We start from the raw sequence: 26,630 nt of genomic DNA, 5'->3' as shown, positions 1-26,630 counted from the left end.
CTGAAATGAACAAAAAGAATTTGAAGAATCGAATCCTAAGAAAAATATAATCTGACAGTGGGGAAACTTTCAAGGAAGTCTTGTGGGCTCAAAGTATAGCTTACACAAATCACTTAGAACACTACAGGCTTATTTTCAAAAGAGAAGGGTGCCAATCTTTCGACACAAATCAGGAGATGGGCGTCCTTCTCACAGAGTCGCCCAAATTGGCATAATCGAAAGCCGATTTTGGGCATCCTCAACTGCTTTCTGTTGCGGGGGACGACCAAAGCTCCCGGGGCGTGTCGGAAGCATAGCGAAGGCGGGACTGGGGCGTGCATAACACATGGGCGTCCTCAGCCGATAATGGAAAAAAGAAGGACGTCCCTGACGAGCACTTGGCTGACTTTACTAGGTCCATTTTTTCTTGCGACCAAGCCTCAAAAAGGTGCCTGAACTGACCAGATGACCACGGAGGGACTCGGGGATGACCTCCCCTTACTCCCTCAGTGGTCACTAACCCCCTCCCACCCTTAAAAAAAACAAACAAACAAAAAAAACCTTTAAAAATATTTTTTGCCAGTCTCAAATGTCATAACCAGCTCCCTGACAGCAGTATGCAGGTCCCTGGAGCAGTTTTTGTGGATACTGCAGTGCACTTCAGGCAGGCGGACCCAGGCCCATTCCCCCCCCCCCCCCCCACCTGTTACACTTGTGGTGGTAAATGTGAGCCCTTCAAAACCCACCACAAACCCACTGTACCCACATGTAGCTGCCCCCCTTCACCCTTTAGGGCTATGGTAGTGTTGTACAGTTGTGGGGAGTGGGTTTTGGGGGGCTCAGCACCCAAGGTAAGGGAGCTATGCATCTGGGAGCAATTTGTGAAGTCCACTGCAGTGCCCCCTAGGGTGCCCGGTCGGTGTCCTGGCATGTTATGGGGACCAGTGCACTACGAATGCTGGCTCCTCCCACGACCAAAGGGCTTGCATTTGGTTGTTTCTGAGATAGGCATCCTCAGTTTCCATTATCACCAAAAACTGGGGACGACCATCTCTAAGGTCGACCTAAATCTTAAGATTTGGGCGTCCCCGACCTCTTATCGAAACGAATGATGGACGCCCATCTTGTTTCAATAATACGAGTTTCCCCGCCCTTTCGCCGGGACGTCCTGCGAGGACATCCTCAGTAAAACTTGGGCACCCCATTCAATTATGCCCCTCCACGGGAACTGCAAAACAGACTGGGAATTATAAAAGAACTTTGGTGTCAGCATAAGCAGCACTGCTCTGTGAAAACAAGATAAATAAAGCTTTTCAGGTTGCATGATTAAAATGTTACAAGCTTCTGGCAAGAATCTCTAGAAAGATCAAACAGATAATAGAGCTTCTTGGACCACCTTGGTTCACTTTCGACAAGGAGTCTCTAGGCTCTTAGGTAGAAAGCTAAAATCCGGAACCTTTAGGGTAGCATTTTCCGAAGTGCTTCCCATTACACGCACAGTGCCCAAGAGACAGGCAGAGCTCCAGAGTCTCAACGTGTGGATGAGGCGATGGTGCAGGGAGGAGGGTTTTAGATTTGTTAGGAACTGGACATTTTGGGGAAGGGGGAGCTTATTCTGGAATAATGGGCTCCACCTTAACCAGGGTGGGACCAGGTTGCTGGAATCGGTATTTAAAAAGCAAATAGAGTGGCTTTTATAACTAGAACTTGGGGGAAAGCCGACAATCGTTCAAAGGTGCATGGGTCAGAACAAGGTATCTTTTAAAGATACCAGCAAAACGAGAGGAGGAAGTGACGTCACTGAAGCAGATGGCTGCCTAGCGTTCTAGCTCCCGTTCCTCGGTACATATAAAAGCTATAAAAAGCCATCACCAACCTTTTTGGAACTTTTTGCAGTGTTCCCCGCTGCTCTTCATCGATAACAGAATGAGCAAAGCGTCTTCGGCGCGAGCTAAAGAGCAGAAGTCAGCTGGCGGCGGACCGGCTAAAACCGCGAAGCGCCACGAGGTAATGGCGCCGGTCTCTCCTTCTGACTCTGATTCGGCGCTCTCACTAGCAGAATCGCGGAAACCGCACATCAAAAAAGGGATCTCAGGCGAACTTCGTCAGATTTTGAGCGGTATACAATCGGATATAAATAAATCGAAGGATGAGATTTTGGACAGAATGGAGTCGCTGAGCTCAGACCTCCGTGAACTGGGGAGCAGAGTTGAGGAGGTAGAATCTAAGCTGGAAGAGCACTCGGAGTCTATACAAACATTTGAGACTAATCTCCAAACCCTAGATCAAAAATATGTAGATCTAACCTATAAACTGGATGATCTTGAAAATAGGGGACGGAGAAACAACCTTAGATTCCGTGGAGTCCCGGAGGGCGGAGAGACAGAGAATGTTATTCAAATTGTACAGACACTGTGCGCCAGTTTGCTGGGGGCAGATGGAGCAGGGGTAAAGATTGAGATCGACAGAGCACACAGATCCCTGGGCCAGCGGCAGGAAAATAGAACACGGGACATTATCACCCGGTTTCATAGGTATGAAACAAAGGAACAATTGCTCAACTGCGCCAGGAAAAAGCCCAACTTGGATTATGGCGGGACCCGTATATCTGTTTATCTATCAAGACCTATCCCAGTTTACCTTGCAACAAAGACGTTTGATGAAGCCAGCTCTGGACATTTTGGCCAAAGAACAGATTGCCTATAGATGGGGCTTCCCTTTTTCCCTGATTTACTCACTTCAGGGTGTCAAGATGAGAGCTACATCGCTGACAGAGGCATGGAAATCCCTGCACGGGGCAGGCCTGGTACAGACAACCAAACCACCAGGCGCTCTGGCCCCAGCCACGAAGACAAAGCTTCAAAAGTGGCAGAGGATTCCTGCCACTCCTAAAAGGAATATTCCAAAAAGAAAAGTGGCTGTGGAAGAAACTTGAACTTGGCCAGAAGAAAACTAGCCGAAACTGTTTTCCGGGTTGGTAATGTTGTAGAGAGTTAGGTAAAATACTCTCTGTTTCAAGTTTGACAACACAATGTACTCAGTTTATTATTGCTATTCTATGCATACTTGAACCTTAACTTTAAAGCCCATAGAGTATATAATAATCATGGCTGTGAGGTATAATGTGTATAAAGCTGCATAGTTATGAGAAACTAAGAAGAGGGGGAATGTAAGGTGATGGAAAATGGGCAGGATCCAATCAAACATGCGGGCGTTTACGAATGCTCGAGCTGTGCCCGTGCCATTGGTGATGACATAGGATATCGGGGGGGGAGGGGGGGGCTGGGGTGCCTGGATGCAGGTGTGTTATTTCCTCATTTCCCACTATTGGGACTTGATCCCTCTAGTCGGTGTTAAACAGGAGGGGATGGGGTGGGTATGGGTAGGGGGAGGGTCATTAAAAGGGGGGGGGAGGGTTAGGATAGGAAGGGAGCACAATTGGTACTGGATAGCACAAAAACATGAAGTGGAGGGTTCCCGCTTGGTGGGGGGTAGAACAGCTGGTGTAACACCACAGGTATGAATACAGACTTAAAAATCTTATCATATAATGTCAAGGGGCTGAATATGCCTCAGAAAAGGCAGAAGTTCTTCAAAGAGATGCAGTTGCTTAGGCCGCATATTATACTATTGCAGGAGACTCATCTCTGCAGGGCACATGAGAGACTGTTAGCTCATCCAGAATACCCAAGCGTCTTCTTTGCCTCCTCTGCCGACGATTCCAGAAAACGTGGGGTGGCAGTTCTGTTTCATAAAACAATCTCGGCCCAAATAAAGAAAATCAGACGGGATCCGGGAGGGCGTTTTTTGCTTCTGCAAATTGTCCTGGGTCAGGTAGATCTCACACTTGCCTCTATTTATGCCCCTAATGAGCACCAGGGAACTTTTTACACTAAGGTGAAAAACATACTCGCTACGTTCACTAGGGGTTCCCTGATTATGGGGGGTGACTTTAATGAAGTTATGGATCCTGGGGTGGACAGATCTGGGAGACCACCACAACCGACATCTAGGGATTCACTGGCTTTGGGTTCCTTGGTCTACTCATTAGGTACCTTGGATGTTTGGAGACTGAGTCATATGACAACCAGGGACTATACCTTTTTCTCCCCTGTACATAAGTCATACTCTCGAATCGACTACATTTTCCTGGACGTCACACTAGCAGAGAGGGGCCCGAGAGCAGAAATTGGCAGTATAACAATCTCAGATCATGCCCCAGTATGGGTGGTTTTACCGACTATCAAAGCAGAGGTTAAAGACCAAAGATGGACACTTAACACAGACCTATTATTGGAGGAGGAAGTGGTGGAGGGGTGTAGGAAGGTCCTGAAAGAGTATCTGGAGTTAAATATGGAATCTGGCCCCCCCCTCAGTGTGGTGTGGGATGCAATGAAGGCAGTCTCAAGAGGTCACTTTATACAGATAGCTAGTAGACGTGCTAGGGTGCGTAGGATCCAGCTGGCACAGTGCTTGGAAAAGATAAGGAAACTGGAGGCACAACACAAGTTGGGAGGTTCCCAGGCTGTTTTGGAAGAGTTGCGTGGGCAGAGGCTCCAGCTGGATTCTATTTATTCAGAACAGCTAAGTTGGTTACAATCCAGAAATAAAGTTCGATCTTATGAATTCACTAACAAGGCAGGTCGACTCCTGGCCATAAAGCTGCGTAGGCAAAGAGTAGACCGAACGGTCCCTCACATAAGGGGCTCGAAGGGAGAGTTGCTTAACACGTCTGAGGCCATAAGGAGGCGCTTTAGTGAATTCTATCAGAAACTCTATGCGCAGGAGAACAATCCACCTGAAAATGCTATTTCGGAATATTTGGCAGAGAGTCAATTGACTTCTTTAACTAGTCAGCAAAGAACAGCTTTAGATGCACCGGTCACCCCAGTTGAGGTACAAAAAGCCATCCAACACTTACCATCCTGCAAGTCACCAGGTTTGGATGGATTCCCCAATGAATTTTACAAGAAATATAGCATTGAATTGTCCCCACTGCTAGCCGATTTATTTAACTTGATAGGGAAGGGAGAGTCTCTGCCCGCTACCATGTTGGAAGCGTGGATTGCGGTATTGCCCAAACCAAATAAAGATCATAATGATTGTGGATCCTTTCGCCCTATATCTGTCTTAAATGCTGATGTCAAGATCTTAGCTAAAGTCCTGGCCAATCGGCTGGCTCCCTTGCTCCCAGCGGTTATTCATCCTGACCAGGTGGGATTTGTCCCATATAGAAAAGCTACTGATAATACTAGGAGAGTGGTCGATTTAATATATCTGGCTAAGAAAATGAAGAGACCTCTATGCCTCCTTAGCTTGGATGCCGAAAAGGCTTTCGATCGGGTGCATTGGCCATTCATGTATAGGGTGATGGAGACCTTTGGAATAGGACCACAGTTTTGTAAATGGATACAAGCATTCTATAGCTCCCCTAAAGCTTGTATTCGGGTGAACGGGGGTAATTCGGGGATGATACCCTTGCATAGAGGCACTAGACAGGGTTGCCCTTTGTCCCCCCTATTATTTGCTATGGTTATGGAACCATTTGCAACCCGGTTGAGAAATAATCCAAGCATATCAGGACTAACTATGGGTGGGAGAACTCATAAACTAGCCCTTTTCGCGGACGATGTCCTGTTATTTGTTACGAACCCCCTGTCCACTTTCCCTGGGCTTCTGCGGGAGATAGAGGAATACTCGACCATGTCGGGATTTAAAGTTAATATGTCCAAGTCTGAGGTTTTGAACATAACCCTCCCGACGGAGCTCAGGGACTCACTGAGGACCTCCTATGCATTTAGATGGGCAGATAGGAGCATTCGTTACCTGGGGGTTAACTTGACAGCAGACCTCCCGGATCTCTTCTCGGCCAACTATAAAGGTTTGGCAGAGGCTCTCATAGAGGACCTGGGTAAATGGGGTGACATTACCCTTTCGTGGTTTGGTCGAATAGCAGCAGTAAAGATGAACGTTTTGCCACGCCTATTATATTTATTTCAGGCTCTCCCAATCAATATGCCACGAAGATTCTTATCATCTTTACAGGACCGTATAATGCGCTTTATTTGGGCAGGGAAGTGTCCACGTATGGCACGCACGGTTCTGTATCAAGGCAGGGAGAGGGGAGGGCTGGGTGTACCCAATTTGGCCTGGTACTACAGAGCAGTTCAGGCACGAGCAGCAGTGGAATGGTTCCAAGACTACCCAGACAGGCAGTGGGTACAACTTGAACAATACACCCTGGGCGATAGGTCACTGGGGGCCCTCATGTGGATTCCGGGTTCATTTAGATCTCTGGAGACAGGACTATGCCCATCAATATACGTCACCCTTTCCAATTGGGATAGCATGTTCTTACATCGCCGCACAACGCTATCCCGTCTATCCCCCATAGCCTACAACCCATTGTTTTATCCTGGAACGACAAAAGGAGTATTCACAAAATGGTTCACTGGGGGCCTACGAACGTGGGGTCAGCTATTCGATGGAGAGAAACTGTTGTCCTACCCTGCAGCTCTTGAAAGATTCCCGATAGTGGGGTCTGATAGATACTCATACCTTCAACTGGCCTCCTTTCTTAAGACAAGCGCAGTTCGGGAGGTCATGGCCAGGGAACAAACTGCGCTGGAGCTTATTTGTGATGGCCCACCCACTACGGCTGGGGTGATCTCTCGCCTCTACCGCATTATTAATAGATATTCCCCGAGCTACACGCTCCACAGGAAGAGTTGGCAGAGGGAGCTGGGTATGGTAATTGAGGAGGCAACATGGGAGAGGATGGAGCGGGCAGTAACGAGGGTGTCGTCTCATGTGCCCTTTAGGGAAAATGCTGTGAAGCTATTGTACCGTTGGTACTTGACGCCTGAACGTCTACAGCATATCTATCCCACATTGTCAGGGCTGTGCTGGAGGGGTTGCGGAGTAAGGGGCACAGCTGGTCATATCTGGTGGACCTGTAAGAAGGTCAGGGCCTATTGGAGATCGATTCATAGCAGGCTACAACGGTGGACGGGCAGCCCATTGCCATGGAGCCCAACTTTCTTTCTATTTCTTGGGGGGGCGGTGAGTCTTCCCAGTGCTCAGCATAAATTTGTGGGACAAGCCATAATCGCCGCAAGAGTAATAATTGCCGCGTACTGGAAGCGGCCGGTGACCCCGCCTATCACTAGATGGGTCCAGAAATTGAGATACACCTGTGAAATGGAAAGGCTTCTAGCAGAGAGGCGTAACCAACTAGACAGATGGCACCAGATCTGGGACTCTTTTCTTCTTCATGTATAACTTGACCAAAGTTCTTTGTTAAGGTTGTGCTGGAAGGGTGGGAGGGATGGGGAGGGAGGGTGGGAAGGGTATACCTGTGTTAAGAGAGGTTAAGAGGAAGGGACTAGTAACATAAATGAAAACACTGGAAAAGTGAAGTTTTGAAATCACAAGTCTGATTACTTTATTTGCTATTTCAACATAACAAGAATATTGTATTCTTTTCTTTGTCTCCTTTTGATATACAAAGAAATTGTTGTTGTGTTCTATGTTGCATAACCGTGAATAGTTGAGATCATTCTGGCTTACTTAAAAGGCTTGTAACACGATTTGCATAATGTATTATGTACCAGACGTTTTGTAACATTTATCAATAAAGACTTCTAAAAATTAAAAAAAAAAAAAAGATACCAGCAAAACAGGGAAGATAGGGTATCCTGATAGAGAGGATGCAATAGAGACCATAGTGTCTTTAAATAAAAAGCAGACAAAAGATTGCAAGTTAACACTGTCAACTGCTGAGCAAGATGTAAATAGGAACAAGAAACAGTCTGAAATGTCTATATGAAAATGCCAGAAGCCTAAGAAATAAGATGGGAGAGTTAGAATATATTGCACTAAATGAAAAATTAGATGATATAGGCATCTCTGGTATGAGTGTCCCACTGGAGGATAACCAGTGGGACATACCAGGTACAAAAAACGTACTGAGAGTGGATCGAACCGGAGGAGGAGTAGAACTATATGTTAAGGAGGGCCTTGAATCAAACAGAATGAAATATCTGCAGGAAACAAAACACATCTTGGAATCACTATGGATTGAAATTCCATGTGTAAATGGGAAAAGGATAGTGATGGGAGTGTACTATCATCCACCTGGCCAGGACGGGCAGATGTAGAAATGTTATTAGAAATTAGTGAAGCTAAGGAACAAAATAATTGGGTGATTTCAATTACCTCAATATTGACTGAGTAAATGTAACATGTTAGGGAGGTAAAATTCCTTGATGAAATAAAGGAATGCTTTATAGAGCAGCTGGTACAGTAGGGAAAGAGAAGGGAAAATGGGACTTCATATAACCGCCTTTCTGTGGTTTTTGCGACTACAATCAAAGCAGTTTACATATTATATACAGGCACTTATTTGTACCTGGGGCAATGGAGAGTTAAGTGACTTGCCCAGAGTCACAAGGAGCTACAGTGGGAATCAAACCCAGTTCCCCAGATCAAAGTCTGATGCACCAACCACTGGGTTACTCCTAGGAGAGGAGAAAAAGTTGTAGACCAAGTCATTATTAGAGCACATCTGGTGCAGAAGGTAATGGTGCTGGGGTCGCTTGGTAACAGTGATAATATGATCAGATTTGAAATCAGCTTTGGAGTAAGTACACACAGGAAATCCAAAACGTTAGCATTTAACTTTCAAAAAGGAGACTATGATAAAATGAGAAGAACGGTGAAAAAAAAAAAAAAACTAAAACAAAAAAAAAAAACTTAGAGGAGCAGCTGCGAAGGTCAAACATTTACATCAGGCGTGGATACTGTTCAGAAATACCATCCTAGAAGCCCAGGCCAAATATATTCTTATGTATTAAAAAAAGGAGGAAGGAAGACCAAACGACAACCGGAAGGGTTAAAAAGTGAGGTGAAGGAAGCTATTAGAGCTAAAGAAAATCCTTCAGAATATTGAAGAAGAATCCAACTGAAAATAATAAGAAACAGCATAAGGAATGGCAAGTCAAATGCAAAGCACTGATAAGGAAGGCAAAGAGGGACTTTGAAAAAAAGAATGCGTTGAAGGCAAAACACACATAGTAAACATTTTTTTTAAGGTATATTAAAAGAAGACGGCAAAAGAATCGGATGGACCACTAGATGACCGAGGGGTAAAAGGGGCACTAAGGGAAGACAAAGCCATAGCAGACAGATTAAATGAATTCTTTGCTTCAGTCTTCACCGAAGATTTGGGAAATATACAGGTGCCAGAAATGGTATTCACAGCAAACATTTACTTTTTATTTATTTGCATTTGTATCCCACATTTTCCCACCTTTTTGCGGGCTCAGTGTGGCTTACAATACATTGTAAAAGATGGAAGTGCAGTTGGTTGCAGTACAATTATGGATTACATTGTGAAGAATTATATAAGACAGAGTAAGTTCAGGATATTCTTAGGGGATCGAACAGTGGAATATAACAGGGGTGAGTTGAGAGGGGGGCAAAACATAATTGAGGGAACAGGGAGGTCTGACATAACAGGAGGTGCTCTATGTCATTTCAAAATATCATCTTCCTACCTCTATCCCTTACCTTTAAGGTACCTGACTTATTTATGCTTCAAATACTATCAGGTTATTTACAATTATCATGGCCTTTTTGCCCACCTGCACTGAATAGTACCTGGGGTGGGCTCCCTGCTAGGCTTCTGTCTTCGTGCGATTACAAAGAGCTGATCTCTCTCCTTCTCCTGAACCTTCTGTCGCTTCTTAGATGGGCAACCTTTGCAGATGATATCCAGTGGTAGATTCTCCTGATTCTCCATGTGAGAAACCCCCATGGCCGATAGCAAATCCTTACTCTTACTAGGGTCCCAAGCCCAAGTGAAACTAGTCATCATATTGCTGCTGGAAGCAGGGACTTCTTGGAGCGATTTCCTAAAATACAAAGAATACAAATCGGAAATGTTTGACAATTTTCCATGCAAGAAAATGTCAATCTGCCTCAGTTCAACACCATAAAATATACCACTACCACGAAATATCAGATAACTTCCCGCACATTGTACTTATACAAAATTTCAATAAAAATTATTAAGGAAAAAAAATTACTCGTCACCCAAGAACGAAGAAAATGTACCTAGCCTGCGCACCTACTATCCTCCAAGAACCCCATACCCCAAATCTCCTTTTTGCTACCTCAACATTGCACTTCCTACAGCTCAGCTCACGCCGCCGCTGTCCTAGACTATAAAGCTTCCCGCGCCTTCTTCCGAACAACGAACTTTCACAGGAACCGCCAACAGGCGCAGTTTAATTACATCACTGGTGGTGCTGCTACTGATGATTGATCGGTTAGGAACAGGGAAGAGTGACGTCACAGAAAACAGGTTTTAAGGGGCGTCATCTCAGCGCCTCCTTGCTTGATATAGTACTTCTAAATAATAATCTCATGCGCCCGCCGCATCTCACCGTGACGGCGTTCTATGTGCGTCACCTCACTCGCCCAATCACACAGACGGGGAGATGGCATTTCACAACAACTTGAGGAAGGAACGAAGAGACGTTCCGGAGGTACCGGGCGATTGGTGATCCGCACCCTCACGTTCAGTTCACCCGGCACAGTGCTGCGGCCTAACCGACTCGCTTGGGTCCAGCCATCAATGCAGCCGTTGTCTCCCGCTTTGTGCCTCCCGTAGCCGTTGTCACTGGGGTGTAGAGGCGGTGGAGGCGACAGCAGCAGCAGCAATAGGAACCGCAGTGAATGCGGCGAATTACTGGTTATTGTGCCAACCTATTATTTGCAGAAGATACTTGACCCTTCTCTTCCCCCCAGCCCTTTCTCTTGGCTGGGCACTAGCAGTTGATGGACTGATAGAGACCGGTAAGCGGACGGCCTCGTCTTTTCTTGTTGGGCAAGGTGAAGGGAGGATTCAGGGGGCTTTGGCGACTTGCCAGGAAGACTAAAAAGAGAATAAGCTGTTAGTGGGGGCGCATTGAGCGGCCAGACCCTACAACCGCTGATCCATATAGCCAGCAAGGAGCACCTTCTCTTCTCGTATTCTAGGTATAAACAGGTAATAAACGCAGGTGTAATATAAAGCCTTCTTGGTGCATACATACGTAATCTTGTTTTATATTCGATCAAAAACAATTTTAAAAGCAATCTAATTCAAGAGGCTATCAACTTGATGTGTTTTGTCTTCCTGATGTAGAGATGGCATATTCAATTAAAATTAAAGTAGTTATTTAACTTTGGATGTAACCCAAATTATGTTATTCCCCAGCTTTACTTTCATTAGATTTAATAAACATTCAGTAAAAGGGCCCTTAAGTGAGCCAAAGTGGACACAATCTCCACATGGTACAGAATTAAGCAGAAACAGGTCAATATTTTGTCATGTGGTGAATGTATAATTTGAAATGTTTAACTTAGATGTTATCAAATCAAAGGTATTCAGTGACATCTGTTAAATAATGTTGATGAGCAACCACACATAACTTGAAGGTAATTTTATAAACCATTTTTTTTTTAGTGTAAAATACTGTTTATAAAAATAGGTCAAGATTAAAAGTATGTGCAGCATATCTAGGTGAGTACTTGTAGAGTAGGGAAGGAGTTTGGGTGGAGGCACAATTTATGAACATGTTTCATAAAATATGTTTATGCATACTTTATGCTCAGCATTTTGATTGACAGATTCAGATTGGCCTCAGCTGACAACATGCAATTGATGTCCTTGAATTATATTATGTTACTATATATGTTGAAAAGTGTATGATTAAACTTCACAGCATGTAAAAATTAATTGGGCTTGGTTTTGAACTGATATTGCTTGTTTTGGGCTTATTTTTTTAAGAAAAATGTTTTTGTTTTTCTACAACTACCTGGCAACACTGCCCCCCCCCTTTACATAGCCATGCTAGCAGCTGTTGGTGTGGTAATGCCGACACAGCCCAGTCACTTTGAATGAGCTGTGTCTGTATTGGTACCCAGCAACCACTAGTGCAGCTTTGTAAAAGGGGGAGGGTGAGTTAGGGAAAGAGGGGTTAAGTTCTGGGGATGCACTGGGGACGTGAGTTGTGCACACAGCAGCCTCCTTGATTCCTGCAGAATTCTGTACAGACCCATAGAAAGGGAATTCTATGCAAGTTCTACAAAGTGCAATAGGAAGAGAACTTCTCGCTTATAATGCGTACAGCGCTGTGTATGTTTAGTAGCACTATAGAAATGATTAGTAGTAGCAGTAATTGTAAAACTTGCATAGAATTCCCCTTCTCTGGGTCCGTGCAGACCCCCCCCCAGTGTACTCTTGTCTACTGCTCAACCCCTGCTGAGGGTCAAACATATCAAATATTTTGCCTTATCCCAAGCCTAATTTGGAGGAAAGTAGCTGCAGGTCAGGATGCATACTCCTGCTCCAGCCTAACTGAAGTATTAGAACCCCAGGGCTAGGGTGTCGCTGTTCAAATACTTCAGATCTTTCCAAATTTATAGGCACACGTGAATTAAATCATAAATTGGCATTTGTGTGTGTATGCTAGGCGCTGTTCTATAAAATTGGCAGAGCATGGGTATGTCATGGGCATTCCTCCTAGCAATCCACTCACCTGAATAGTGTCAGATATGCCAGTGTGCCAGAGTTTCACTTTGCAGTGTCATTCAAAGTACTTAGATAAAAGTAAAAATATATATTTTAATACTTCTAGTAAAAGTGAAAAGCATAGTGAAGAACACATTGAAATTTACTTAATTTGCTTAATATAACACTTTTTGAGTAAAAAAGTAAAAGTACCACAACTACAGTCAATGCAACTATTAATGTTTCTATCCCAATAACTTTATTTCTCTACAATTTAGTAAAACTAAATTTTGAAAATGAGTCTCTCATGCGAGCGCGCTTGTGAATCATTAATCCAGCTCAGCTAAAAAGGTATTAAACAACTGCAGTGGAAGGAAGTGGCATATTCAGGCTGATAAAATGTTCCTTCAGATCAGACCAGGCTGAAAAGTTATTGATATCTTCTGAAAGGGTCTGCAGGTGTTTATCAAGAGAATCTCAGTCTGAAACACTTTTCCAAATTGACTGCTTGCTGCATAGGGTGTGACTTCCCTGGTCTCGCTGGAATGATTGTGCATGTATATTGGGGGGGGGGGGGGGGGGGGGGCTGAATGTTTTTTTTTTTTTTTGTACTATGTATATGGGTTTGTTGCTAATCCTTTAATGTCCTAATTATTTTGTACTTCCTTTCTTTTCTTTTTGTTGAATTTTGTTGTAAACTGCTCAGAAGGCGCCTGATGGTGTGATATATCAAGTCACAATAGACTTGAAAAAACTACTATTGCTTATTATTTCTATAGCACTACTAGCTATACACTTGAACATGAAGATACAGTCCCTGCTCAACAGAACTTACAATCTAATCAGGACAGACAAATAGGACAACTAAGGGAAATACTTAAGGTGGGAATGATAAATCAGACATGGGTACTGAACAGGTGAGTGGAGGAGTGGCCTAGTGGTTAGGTGGTGGACTTTGGTCCTGGGGAACTGAGGAACTGAGTTCAATTCCCACCTTAGGCACAGGCAGTTCCTTGTGACTCTGGGCAAGTCACTTAACCCTCCATTGCCCCATGTAAGCCGCATTGAGCCTGCCATGAGTGGGAAAGTGCGGGGTACAAATGTAACAAAAAATAGGGGTTAGAACTTAAAAGCACCCTCAAAAAATTGGGCTTTTAGCCTAGATTTGAAGATGGCCAGAGAAGGAGCTTGATGTACTGACTCAGGAAGCCTGTTCCAGACATATGGTGGAGCAAGATAAAAGGAACGGAGTCTGGATTTGGCAGTGGAGGAGAAGGATACAGAAAAGAGAGATTTACTCAATGAGTGGAGTTCCCGGGAAGGAGTGTAGGGAGAGATTAAAAAAAACCTTCATTGGACCCTACCTGTCCTTCTAACTATCGCCCCATCTCCCTCCTCCCTTTCCTATCCAAGATACTTGAACGTGCTGTTCACCGTCGTTGCCTTGACTTTCTTTCATCTCAAGCTATTCTTGATCCACTTCAATCTGGCTTTCGCCCCCATCATTCAACCGAAACAGCGCTTGCTAAAGTCTCCAATGATCTGTTCCTGGCCAGATCCAAAGGTCTCTATTCTATTCTCATCCTTCTCAATCTATCTGCTGCTTTTGACACTGTTGATCACAGCCTACTCCTTGATACGCTGTCCACACTTGGATTTCAGGGCTCTGTTCTTTCCTGGTTTTCTTCTTATCTCTCCCAGCGTACTTTTAGTGTATACTCTGGTGGATCCTCCTCTACTTCTATCCCACTGTCAGTTGGTGTACCTCAGGGATCTGTCCTGGGATCTCTTCTTTTCTCCATCTATACTTCTTCCCTTGGTACTCTGATCTCATCCCATGGTTTTCAGTATCATCTTTATGCTGATGACTCCCAGATCTACCTCTCCACACCAGAATTCTCACCTGTCTGACATTGCTGCCTGGATGTCTCAGCGCCATCTGAAACTAAACATGACCAAGACTGAGCTTCTTATCTTTCCACCTAAACCAACCTCTCCTTTTCCCCCATTCTCTATTTCTGTAGATAACACTCTCATCCTTCCTGTCTCATCAGCTCGTAACCTTGGGGGTCATCTTCGACTCCTTCCTCTCCTTCTCTGCACATATTCAGCAGACTGGTGAAACCTGTCGTTTCTTTCTCTATAATATCACCAAAATTCCCATCATGTTTAGCTGCATTTATAGTTGGCATGGTGGAGACTTGACAACCAGTTGAACATGGGTGACTGGGGCCCACACAGAGTGGTGGGCATGGCTCTGGCTACCTTGTTGGGCAGATGGGATGGACCATGCATGTCTTTATCTGTTGTCATTTGCTGTGTTACTCTGGTAATAACGTTCAAGTATTTAAATGTCTGTATCATATCTCTTCTAGCCCTTCTTTCCTCTAAAGTATGCCTATTCAGGTCTCTTGGCGCAATTCTGATATCATTTTTCTCACTTCGTCTACTTACATCCTTACTGAGATGTGGTCTCCAGAACTGAACACAGTATTCCAAGTGGGGCCTCACCAGTGACTTGTACAAGGGCATTACCACTTTTTCGGCTATTGATTTCTCTCTGTTCAGCCTAGGATTCTTCTGGCTGCAGCCATCGCCTTGTCACGTTGTTTCGTAACCTTGAATTTTATCTTGTATTCTTTCAGTTTTCTTTCTTTCTTTCTTCGGTATTCCTTGAATGCTGCCTCTTTATCCTTTTTATTTTTTCAGCCATATTTGGAGAATCATATTGGTTATCTCTTCCTCTTGGTGCACATTAGTAATGCTCATTATGCATCATTCTGTTTATTTTCTATAACCCATATATGTGACATTTAACTTTTTATTTTTTTTTTAATTAAATACTAGTTTAGCAGTTCCCAAACCTGTCCTGGGATACCCTCAGGCAGTTGGGTTTACAGGATGTCTGCAATTAGTATTCATGATTTCTTTCGTATATATTCATCATAGATATAAGAACATAAGCGTTGCCATAGTGGGACAGACTGAAAGTCCATTAAGCCTAATATTCTGTTTCCAATAGTGGCCGCTCAGGGTCACAAGTATCTGGTAAGATCCCAGAATAGTAAAACAGATTTTATGCTGCTTATCAAACATATAAACGGCGAGTGACCGAACTCACTCGCAAATGCGCAATAAAGACCCTCTCTGTCCCGCCCCCGCGTCAGTACGTGATGACGGGGGCGGGACAGAGAGGGTCTCTACTGCGCAAGGGGAGGGACGAAACCGCCGTCGCTACCGCTTCCCCCCCCCCCCCAAGGTCGCCGCCACCACTCCCCCCACCCGGAGTCGCCGTCGGCCTTCCGTCCCTGCCTGTGTCGGGACACAGGCAGAGAAGGACGGCAGCTCATCTGAGCTGTGTGCTGCGTTCCCGCGCTGTTTCAATAGCGAAGCGAGGGCCCGGCCCGGGTGGAGGGGTGGTGGCGACTCCGGGGGTGGACGTAGCGGTGACCTCGGAGGGGCAGCGGCAAGCTTGGCGGCGGGGGGGCCTTGCAGCGGCGAGGAGAAGGGGCCTTTCAAACCCCCCCCCCCCCCATCCTATACTAGCCCGTTTTTACGGGCTCAACGGCTAGTCCAAGAAATAAGTGGATTTTCCCAAGTCCATCTTAATAATGGCTTTTGGACTTTTAGGAAATTATCCAAACCTTTTTTAAACCCTGCTACACGCTATCTTGAAAACCTGACTAGCTGGGGTTCCCCATGGGCAGCTTTAGACTTTTCTTTGTTCATACCTAATTTTTCTACTTCATCAGACGTCCATCATGTTACAGATCATCTCTCTGCAAAAGGCAAACCTCTCCTACTAACCAGGCAATGACAGACTCTGGTCCTTGAGTATTACAAACAAGATTTTCTCAATGAATATTCATGAAATATATTTTCATGTGCTTGTTCCAAAAACTAATTTTATATAGTTTGGCCATCTTGAATATCGGGCTTACTTCTGGCAGTCGAGGATTAGAGTTTGCTATCGCTGTTCTATCTCCTCTGCAGTAATGATTATGAAAATATCAAAGAGAACTGGACCAGGGCTGATTCCTGAGGCACTTAACACTCCTTGGTGTGAACTCCATTTACTCTACGTTCTCTTACCTATTGCTAAACCAGTTTCTAACCCAGTTTGTCATTTGAGAACCCCCGCCCTAGACCTTTCAGCTTTAGGGATTGCCTCCTGGGTGGGTCAGTCTTAAAATCTTTACTGAAATCTAAGATTTTCTTAGTTTGTTCATCCCTGATATACTTCTACAAAGTCTGTTTGCATGTGCAGTTTGCAGTAGCTTCTTTTTTTTTGCCCAAGTATTTAATATTTTGTTTTCTGGAAGTGAAAAACTTGCACTAAGAATATTTAATTTTATGTTTTATTTCTTGACTAGGAAAAAAGGCCCGTTTCTGAGCGCAATGAAACGGGCGCTAGCAAGGTTCTGTAATGGTAATTTTGTCGTTCCCCCCCTCCCCCCCCAGGGCCGTCGCTCACTGACCCCCCCCCCCCCCCCCACCCCGGAGGCCGCCACTCACCCCCCGAGGGGTGGGACTTGTTTTCAAAACAGAAAAACGTCCAAAAAATGGCACAAAGCATCAGGTAAAAAACGATCAAATTGCTATTTTCAAAATTCATTTTAAAGATGTTTTTCTATGCAGTTTGTCTAAATCCCAAGGTGGTGTGTTGAAGGCGTGTTTTTACTATTTGGACATTTTTCTGTGTCAATGGAATATTGTAAAAATGTCCAGGGGAAAAAAATATGACTTTTTGGCTAGACCAAAAAGGTACCCAAACTGATGGGATAACCACTGGAGAAGTTAATCCTCCAGTAGTCACTGACCCCCTCCCACCCCCTTAAGAGATGAAAGTGACAGTATATACCAGGTTCTATGACTTCTGCACTTATAATGGCCATTCCTGTTAGAGCAGCAGGCAGGTCCCTGCAGTAGCCTAGTAGTTGTTACAGTGGACTGAAGAGAAGGGAACCAGGCCCATATCCCATTCTAACTAGTACACTTGTGGTAGAAAGTGTGAACACCCCAAAAACAACAAAATACCTACTGAACCCACATATAGGTGACACCTGCAGGCATAAGGGCTATTGTAGTGGTGTACAGTTTTGTAGTACATTTTTTTGCTAATCCTGGAGGGCTCACCATACACTATAAGGGGGTTATGATGTGATGTGTACCTGGGACCTTTTATGTGAAGTTCACTGCAGTTCCCCCTAGCTGCTGTGCTAGGATGTCTGTGTGACCAGGCTAGTAGGACTGCTGGCCTCCGGACATCTCAATGGTAGAGAATGACACAGGGACAGAGTTTGGCCCCATCCCCGCGGGTTCTGTCTCTGTCCCGTCTCCGCTCCGTCCCCATGGGATGTGTCATCCTCAAAATGTTTAAACAATTATGATTTTATATTTAAATCTTTTAATTAAAGTATAAAAAGGAACAATATTCTGTGCAACTATTGTGTATACGTTACAAATAGAAAACAATAATAGCGAGCAGCTTTAATAACCCGCCTCACCACCACCCTCTACTCTTCCAACCCCAACAATAGCTGATTTCTACTACCCCAAGGAATCCTAATCCATCCTGTTAAAATGTCCAGGGGTACAAAATACAACCCGTTCTGTATGCGCTAGAGGGGAGAAATATGCCCCATGAAGCACTAAGATTTTTAAATCTGTGGATGAATAAGAAGTCATCAACAATCTCAGGATTCAGTCTAGCTCTCCTGTCTTCCACAGTCCTTCCTGCAATAGAAGATGTCTTCTTAGAAGATGTGCTGGTAGCAGGATGTGCAGGATCCCCCTTGCATATTGCTAGTTGTGGCCAGCATGTTTGCTTGCTTTTCCAAAAAATCAAAATATCATTGTCTGCATCACTCAAACATAAATAACAGTCCAGTTCATTAACAGGCTTCAAAGTAGAAAATGACACAGGGACAAAGTTTGTCCCCATCCCTGCAGTTTCTGCGGGTCCCCGTCCCTGTGTCATTCTGTACCCAATGGGTTGTTTTCATGCGCTTTTCCCTTGGACATGTTTTGTTTGAAATGGCCCCAAAAGAAAGATACACTGAGCATAAAAACATCTAAAATAGGATGATTTTTGAAATAAAAAGATGTTTTTCTGGTTCAAAAATGACCATGTTTGGCACTAGATTTTCGGACATCATTTTGAAAATGTTCCTCAGTGGTTCTCACTGTGTTCAAGTTTGTGCAGTGCACAATCTGAATTACCATCTTCAATTCACAGTATAAAAAACGATTAAATAAAGAATAAGAAATAGAGAAAAAAAGATATGAAATTAAAACTACAATCTTTGAGAGGAAAGAAGCCTTTTTAAATAAGACATTCATTTGTTTGTGCTGGGTGGAATCCCAAACTTTAGAAATGACTTGTAACCCTTTCCAGACTGATATATTTTAAGTTTTTTTTCTCATCTCTTCTACAATTTATTTTGATTGTGGCGTAGCATTCTTGTGTAAACTTTATGATGACTACTTCACTCTCATGATAACATTCAGTATATACGGCCCTGTTTACTAAGCTGCGCTATAGACGTGCTAATATTTTTAGCATGTGCTAACGCTAGAGACATCCATAGGAATATATGGGTCTCTCTAGCATTAGCGTGTGCTAAAAACGCTAACGCACCTTAGTAAACAGGGCCTATAGTGAGGTTTAGATTTTACAAGGCTGGCTAAAATCAAGCCTGGCTGTGTTCAATCACCTGAATCTAATTATCAATTAAATTTAGTCGGTTGGTTGAGTAACTAAGGGGGTCCATTGCTTTTTCACATTGATGATGTGTGTTGAATAACTTTTGTTCCTTAAATAAATGAAATTAATTTTAACACTGTTATGTGTTTAATCAGGTTCCCTTTGTTTAAAATATCATATTTGCTGTATTTTCACTAATGTTATGCATTGTTATGTGCTTTATTTTTTGTTTTATGTGGTGGACTATAAATTGAGACATACCAGTATTTTGGGTTGTTTAGTTATGTGATTCTATCCAATCTGTAACTTAGTGGTTGGGGAAAGGGAGAGACTTGCATTTAAAAATATATATACAGTAAATGTCAGTAGATAAAGACCTGCATGGCCCTTCCAGACTGCCCAACATGGAATCCAGAGTTGTTTCTGATACTCTGCACATGTTCCACTTATTCATGATTAAACAATGACATCAAAAACAGAGCAGTCGGCAGTTTGCCTTTCCAGCTTCACACGGGCAAGTTATATGGTGCATTCTTGTAACTTACCATTCCTGGTTTTTAAATAAAATGTATTATCTAACAAGCATAAAATCACTGGCATAAGAAGTCATGGACTTAACCTAAATTTGACCAGCAGTAAACCAACAAATACCAGCAGGAAACAAAACAGCACTTCAGAGCTGTGTTAACTAAATGATTGTTCTAGATATGAGATGAAAATATACACATGATATTCTTTTAACTTATACAGAAAAGTTAAATATTTGGAAACTTAAGAGCTGTACCACTAATCATCAAGGCTTCTACCTTTACTGCAGACCGTTGTTCAGCTTTCAGATTCATGTATGAAAAGTGTGCAAATAGTCACTGGCAAAGATTGAAACTTCAGTGATTGACATTACTATGTGCAAGTTTCAGACCCCAGCTGCAGAACCTTTTCTTCTGTAACTGTCTTGCAGTTTTCATCTTTCGTTGTAAGAGAGCTGCTTTGGATAACGGTGTGTCCCTGTAACGATGAGTGGTGCAGCTTTGGGAATTGAGATAGTATTTGTCTTTTTTCTGGCACTCTTCATTCTTCACCGCTATGGAGATTTCAAGAAACAGCATCGACTTGTGATCATAGCAACGTTACTTGCCTGGTACCTCTGCTTCTTGATCATCTTCATTTTGCCTCTGGATGTTAGCACGGTAAGAATCAACTTTTTCTCCTGTTTTTGAAACTGAACAGTGTAAAGGCATAAAAGGCCTTATTCTATAAAGGTTATGCTCCTAAAAGTTATGCTTCTAAATTAGTACATAAGTATTGCCACACTGGGTCAGACCAAAGGTCCATCAAGGCCAGCGTCTTGTTTCCAACAGTGGCCAACCCAGGTCACAAATACCTGGCATGATCCCATAAAAATTCAATACATTTTATGCTGCTTATCCCAGAATTAAGCAGTGGATTTTCCCCAAGTCATTTTAATAATGGTCTATGGACTTTTCCTTTAGGAAGCTGTCCAAACTTTTTTTAAAACCCCGCTAAGCTAACCGACATTACCACATTCTCTGGCAACAAATTCGAGAGTTTCATTACACGTTGAGTGAAGAAAGATTTTCTCCAATTTGTTTTAAATTTACTACTTTGTAGCTTAATCGCATGCCCCCTAGTCCTAGTATTTTTGGAAAGAGTAAACAGACGATTCACGTCTACCCGTTCCACTCCACTCATTATTTTATAGACCTCTGCCATATCGCCCCTCAGTTCCTAAAATTTATGCTTTTTAATTTAGGAGTATAACCTTTATAGAATAAGGACCAAAGTATATTTGTGGTGAGACGTACATGTTTCCTGATATATACGTGCATGCACACCCTGCAAATGCGTGTAATAAGGGTGCCCCGCCACAGAATGTCAAACTTTGTAATTAATATCTTTCAGAAAAAGATCAGTGTCTAATACACTTAACCAGAAGTGGGATGGTACACATGTACACGGCTTAGTGTTGGATTAAGGTGTTATATTAATTCTAAAATAGATAAATGTGTGTTAGCATACATACATGTCTTTCTGTGGAAGTGCTCAACTCATGGCATAGATCACTGGGATTTCTTACTGGCAAAGATTGGTCTATAAGGTGACACAGTCATTGTTTCTTCAGCTAGCATGTGTAGCCTGCTGGAGAAATGCACACTGTCATACCAGGATACAAATTATATTGTAATGATAGGGTGGATCGATTGGTGGAGGGGTAACATTATATGTTAAGGAGGGCCTTGAATTGAATAGACTAAAAATTCTAGAGGACACAAAACACATCTTGGAACCCCTATGGATTGAAATTCCTTGTGTAAAGGAGAAAAGGAGTGGTAGGAGTGCACTACTGTCCGCCTGGCCAGGATGAACAGACAGATGTAGAAATGTTATTAGAAATTATGGAGGCTAACATAGACTACAATAATAATGGATGATTTAAATTACCCCAATATTGACTGGCTAAATGAAACATCAGGGAATGCTAGAGAGGTAAAATTCCTTGATGAAATCAAGGACTGCTTTATGGTGCAGCTGCTTAAGGAGCCAACAAGAGGAGGAAGAATTCTAGACCTAGTGCTTAGTGTAAAGTATGATCTGGTGCAGGAGGTGTAATGGTGCTGGGGCCGCTTGATAACAGTGATCATAACACGATCAGATTTGATATAACTCTGGAGTAATTGCACACAGGAAACCCGGAAATCCAATACGTTAACATTTAACTTTCAAAAAGGAGACTATGATAAAATGAGAAGAACTGTGAAAAAAAAAACTTAGAGGAGCAGCTGCGAAGGTCAAAAATTTACATCAGGCATGGATGCTGTTCAAAAATACCATCCTGGAAGCACAGGGCAAATATATTCCGAGTATTAAAAAAGGAGGAAGGAAGAACAAACGATAGGCAGCATGGTTAAAAAGTGAGGTTATGGAAGCTAATAGAGCTAAAAGAAAATCCTTCAGAAATTGGTAGAAGGATCTGACTGAAAATAATAGGAAACAGCATAAAGAATGTCAAGTCAAATACAAAGCACTGATAAGGAAAGCAAAGAGTTACTTTGTAAAGAAGATTGTGTTGGAGGCAAAAAATACATAGTAAAAACTTTTTTTAGGTATATTAGAATCAAGAAGCCGGTAAAAGAATCAGTTGGACCGCTAGATGACCGAGGGGTAAATGGGGCACTCAGGGGAAGACGGGCTATAGCGGAGAGATTTAAGTAATTCTTTGCTTGGGTCTTCACCAACAAATTGTAGTCCCCAATTTGTTAGCCTCCATAATTTCTAATAACAGTTCTACATCTGTCTGTTCATCCTGGCCAGGCGGACAGTAGTGCACTCCTATCACTATCCTTTTCTCCTTTACACAAGGAATTTCAATCCATAGGGGTTCCAAGCAGGGTTGCCAGGTAGAAATTTTTTTTCCAGCCCAATCCGGGCCAGAAACCAGCCCAAAACCCGCCCAAACACAAACCCCGCCCCTGACACCCCCACCCCCGCGTCACCGGCCCCGCCCCCGCCGTCACCGGCCCCGCCTCCCACGTCATCGGGCCCGCCTCCCACGTCATCGGGCCCGCCTCCCACGTCATCGGGCCCGCCTCCCTGTCATCAGCCCCGCCTCCCCGTCATCGGCCCCGCCTCCCACGTCATCGGCCCCGCCTCCCACGTCATCGGCCCCGCCTCCCACGTCATCGGTCCCGCCCAAAACATCACTAACCCCGCCCAAAAACGTCACTAACCCCGCCCCCCGCGGCCGAAAAAAATCAAAAAGCCGCCCAAAAAGCCGCCCGGAAGCCTAAAAAACCGCCCAAAAAACCGCAACCCGCCGCGGGCAAAAATTTCCCGCGGCAGGGCGCGGAAAACCGCCCAATTGGGCGGTAAAACCGCCCACCTGGCAACACTGGTTCCAAGATGTGTTTTGTGTCCTCTAGAATTTTTAGTCTATTCGATTCAAGGCCCTCCTTAACATATAATGCTACCCCTCCACCAATCGATCCACCCTATCATTACAATATAATTTGAGTGGAGGAGTGGCCTAGTGGTTAGGGTGGTGGACTTTGGTCCTGGGGAACTGAGTTCAATTCCCACTTCAGGCACAGGCAGCTCCTTGTGACTCTAGGCAAGTCACTTAACCCTCCATTGCCCCAGGTACAAAAAAGTACCTGTATACAATATGTAAGCCGCATTGAGCCTTCCATGAGTGGGAAAAATGCGGGGTACAAATGTAACAAAAAAAAAAAAAATGTGGGACAGATACCAGTGCTAGAAATGGTATTCATTGCTAACGAGTCAGAAACTGAATCAAATCTCTGTAAACCTGGAAGATATGATGGGGCAATTTGACAAATTAAAGAGTAGCAAATTGCCTGGACCAGATGGTATACATCCCAGAGTATTGATAGAATTGAAAAATAAATTTGCAGAACTAATCTTAGCAATATGTAACTTATCTTTAAAATCATGCAAAGTACCAGAAGATTGGAGGGTGACCTATGTAATGCCGATTTTTGAAAAGGTTTCCTGATATGGTCTGGGAAACTACAGACCGGTAAGCATGATGTGTGTGCTGGGCACTGTGCAAAATGGTAGAGACTATTATAAAGAATAAAATTACAGAGCATATTCAAAAGCATGGATTAATGAGACAAAGCCAACGTGGATTTAGTGACAGGAAATCTTGCCTCGCCAACCTACTGAATTTCTTTAAAGGGGTAAACAAACATGTGGATAAAAGTGAGTCAGTCAATATTGTGTACCTGAATTTTCAAAAGGTGTTTGACAAGGTACCTCATGAAAGACTCCAGAGGTAATTGATGAGTCATGGGATAGGAGGTAGTGTCCTATTGGGGATTAAAAACGGGTTAAAAGGTAGAAAACAGAGAATAGAGTTAAATGCACTGCAAAATAATCTTCTACCACTACCTCTGGGTGCAGGGACAGACTGGGCCACCCTTTCATCTGGAATAGCCTTCTCCTCCCTATTCGTAGTAATCTTGTTTTCAATAGTTTCAAAGTGGAGCTTAAGACATGACTTTTTAAACAGGCTTTTGTTGAAGGTGCAGTTTGAGGCGGCCAGTTAGGGTCCTAGCCCCACTTACCTTGTGACAGTTTCTTTTCTTTCTCTTCTTCTTTAATTTCAGCCCCTTATGTGATTACTTTTTTTTTAAAATTTGTTTTTATTAAATTTACAATATTTTTTTCAAGTACAAGCTTGATACAGAATAGATGATTATAAGATTTTACAGAGCTAAGGAAAATAATACATCTTACTAAGAGGCAGATGCACTAAAGCTAAATGAGCCTTTAATGACCCTCCAACGAGGAAAATTTGATCCGTTGCATGCATCAAAGGGCTTTTACCGAGGAAGCCAGCAGCTAACGAAAACGGAATGGAGATGAGCAATTAGTGTGAAAACCCCATTGAAACGACATGCACTAACCTTTTCCGATTGCCTTTACGCAGGAAAAAGGCAGGAAATCTAACGAGAGGTCTGGACCTCTCGTTAGGACAGCTCTGTGCCAGGAAAAATCATTAAGTGAAAAAATAAACAAACTTTGAGCCAATCCCAGCGCATTAGCAGAGCTAAAAGCGCTGTGATTGGTCCAAAGGACGTCAGAAAACACATCAAATAAAAAAAATAAAAAAAGGATCGGGAGGGGGCAAGGGCGCTCATCAGGAGCGTCCTGTATGGACGGCCTTGCCCCCCCCCTCGCTGCTCCCCACTTTCCGCCGCTCCCCCCCCCCCCCCCCCGAAAAAGCAAAATTCTAGCAGCCCTGGCCCCCCTCCCTTCCTCACTACTCTGTCTCCCCTCAGCTCCGCCTCCCGACATCCTCCGCCCCGTGCCCCGTCCCCTCTTGGGGTCGTCACTGCCATTCCCCTCCTCCATCGGGCCCCCCTCCCTCTTACCGGGCTCGTGCAGCGCCTCTCTCCTCTGTCTGAAGGCGCTGCACGGGCAAGAAGAAAGCTGATGCCTGCCTTCGCCCAGCTTCTGTCGCGCGTCTTTCTCCTCCTGCGCCCGCCCCTGTCTGACGTCAGTAACCTACGATCTCAGCATGTGTGACTTTTTTTTTTGGTGCATTTTTCGTTATTTTAAAATCGTTAGGGACTTTAACGATTTAGATTTTTTTACGTTTGGTTGCTGCATCTGCCTCTAAGTCATTAGCTTTACTCATCTTTAGTCCACTATAAGGAAGCAATTCCTCAATACAAATGAAAAAAATTATAATTTACAAAGTGGATTTGGAAAAAAAAAAGCGGCAGAAAAGAAGTTCGAGTGATCTTTAAATTGTTACGGCGTTGAAGTTCTTATATTCCTTGGTTGTAGCATAGATAAGTCAGTAGTCTTGGATTCCAAAAAAGAATTCAATTGTTTAGGATCAAAGAAAATATGCTTAACAGAGTTTAACTTTAGAACACATTTGCAAGGAAAATTTAACCAAAATAGAGCACCCAACTGTAAGGCTTTAGGGCGTAATTTAAGAAACTCCTGCCTTTTGAGTAGTTTTAGATACGTCTGGATACATTCTTATTTTACATTCAAGGAAATTTTGGTCTCTATTTTGAAAATACTGCTTAAGTATCCAGTCTCTATCGGGTTGTAAAATAAAAGTCACTTTAAGTGTAGCAGTTGTCAGTCCCACTTTATCGTCCTCAAGGATTTGTGTTAGATTCAAGTCTAAATTTTCCACAGGATAGGGAAATGCCTAATTCAAGGGCTTGACCCGGGTTTGTAAGTAAGAAACTAAAACTTTCTATATCATCAAGAGTGCCTAAGCCCTTAAGGAAATGCCAATCACCTAAACTGCTGAGTTTCAAATGAGTCAGTAAATCATACCGTGTTTCCCCGAATATAAGACACTGTCTTATATTAATTTTCCCTCCCCAAGACCCGCTAGGTCTTATTTTCAGGGGAGGTCTTATTTTTTTTCGGGGAAACATCGGGGTCGCCCCCCTCCACCCGACCTCCGTCGCTCCCAACCTGAAATGCCTCCTTTCACCTTCCTTCGCAAGTTCGGAGCAAGCAGCAGCAGGGCAGACCTCTCCTTCCTTCTGTGCCTCGCCTTCGCCTGACGTTACGTTACGTCAGGCGAGGGCGGAACACGGAAGGAAGGAGTGGCCTGCCCTGCTGCTGCTTGCTCCGAACTTGCGAAGGAAGGTGAAAGGAGGCGTTTCAGGTACTGGTAGTTCCGGGAGCGATGGAGGGCGGGTGGAGGGGGGGCGGCGACCTCGGGGGTGGCGGCGGCGGCAGCCTTTGTCCGGCTCTCGGCGGCACTGCTTCAGGTAGGTCTTACTTTCGGGGGAGGCCTTATAATACAAATTTGTAGCAAAACTCCGGTAGGCCTTATTTTCGGAGTAGGTCTTATTTTCGGGGAAACAC

General features: G+C 43.8%; 2 protein-coding genes across 3 annotated transcripts in view; one reads left to right on the top strand and one right to left on the bottom strand.

Moving 5' to 3' along the window:
- Positions 1 to 10,240, bottom strand: part of SKP2 (S-phase kinase associated protein 2) — a 69,711-nt gene extending 59,471 nt beyond the window's left edge. Inside the window, exons 1-2 of the mRNA XM_030193039.1 lie at positions 10,155 to 10,240; positions 9,640 to 9,893 (exon numbers count right to left, since the gene is read on the bottom strand). Coding sequence (XP_030048899.1) covers positions 9,640 to 9,893; positions 10,155 to 10,162 — 262 coding nt within the window. The 5' untranslated portion in view covers positions 10,163 to 10,240. The remainder of the gene's footprint in view (positions 1 to 9,639; positions 9,894 to 10,154) is intronic.
- A 192-nt stretch (positions 10,241 to 10,432) lies between these two features.
- LMBRD2 (LMBR1 domain containing 2) overlaps positions 10,433 to 26,630 on the top strand; it is a 107,967-nt gene continuing 91,769 nt past the window's right edge. The window contains exons 1-2 of one of the 2 annotated variants that reach the window (XM_030193038.1): positions 10,433 to 10,839; positions 20,203 to 20,431. In XM_030193038.1, the coding sequence (XP_030048898.1) occupies positions 20,258 to 20,431 (174 nt within the window). In that variant the 5' untranslated portion in view covers positions 10,433 to 10,839; positions 20,203 to 20,257. Of the gene's footprint in view, positions 11,033 to 20,202; positions 20,432 to 26,630 lie in introns of both variants that reach the window. The other variant, XM_030193037.1, reaches the window with a different exon arrangement.

The sequence above is a fragment of the Microcaecilia unicolor genome, chromosome 2 (genome assembly GCF_901765095.1).
Source record: "Microcaecilia unicolor chromosome 2, aMicUni1.1, whole genome shotgun sequence".
NCBI classification, from domain to species: domain Eukaryota; kingdom Metazoa; phylum Chordata; class Amphibia; order Gymnophiona; family Siphonopidae; genus Microcaecilia; species Microcaecilia unicolor.
This window is presented reverse-complemented; position numbering and strand designations above follow the sequence as displayed.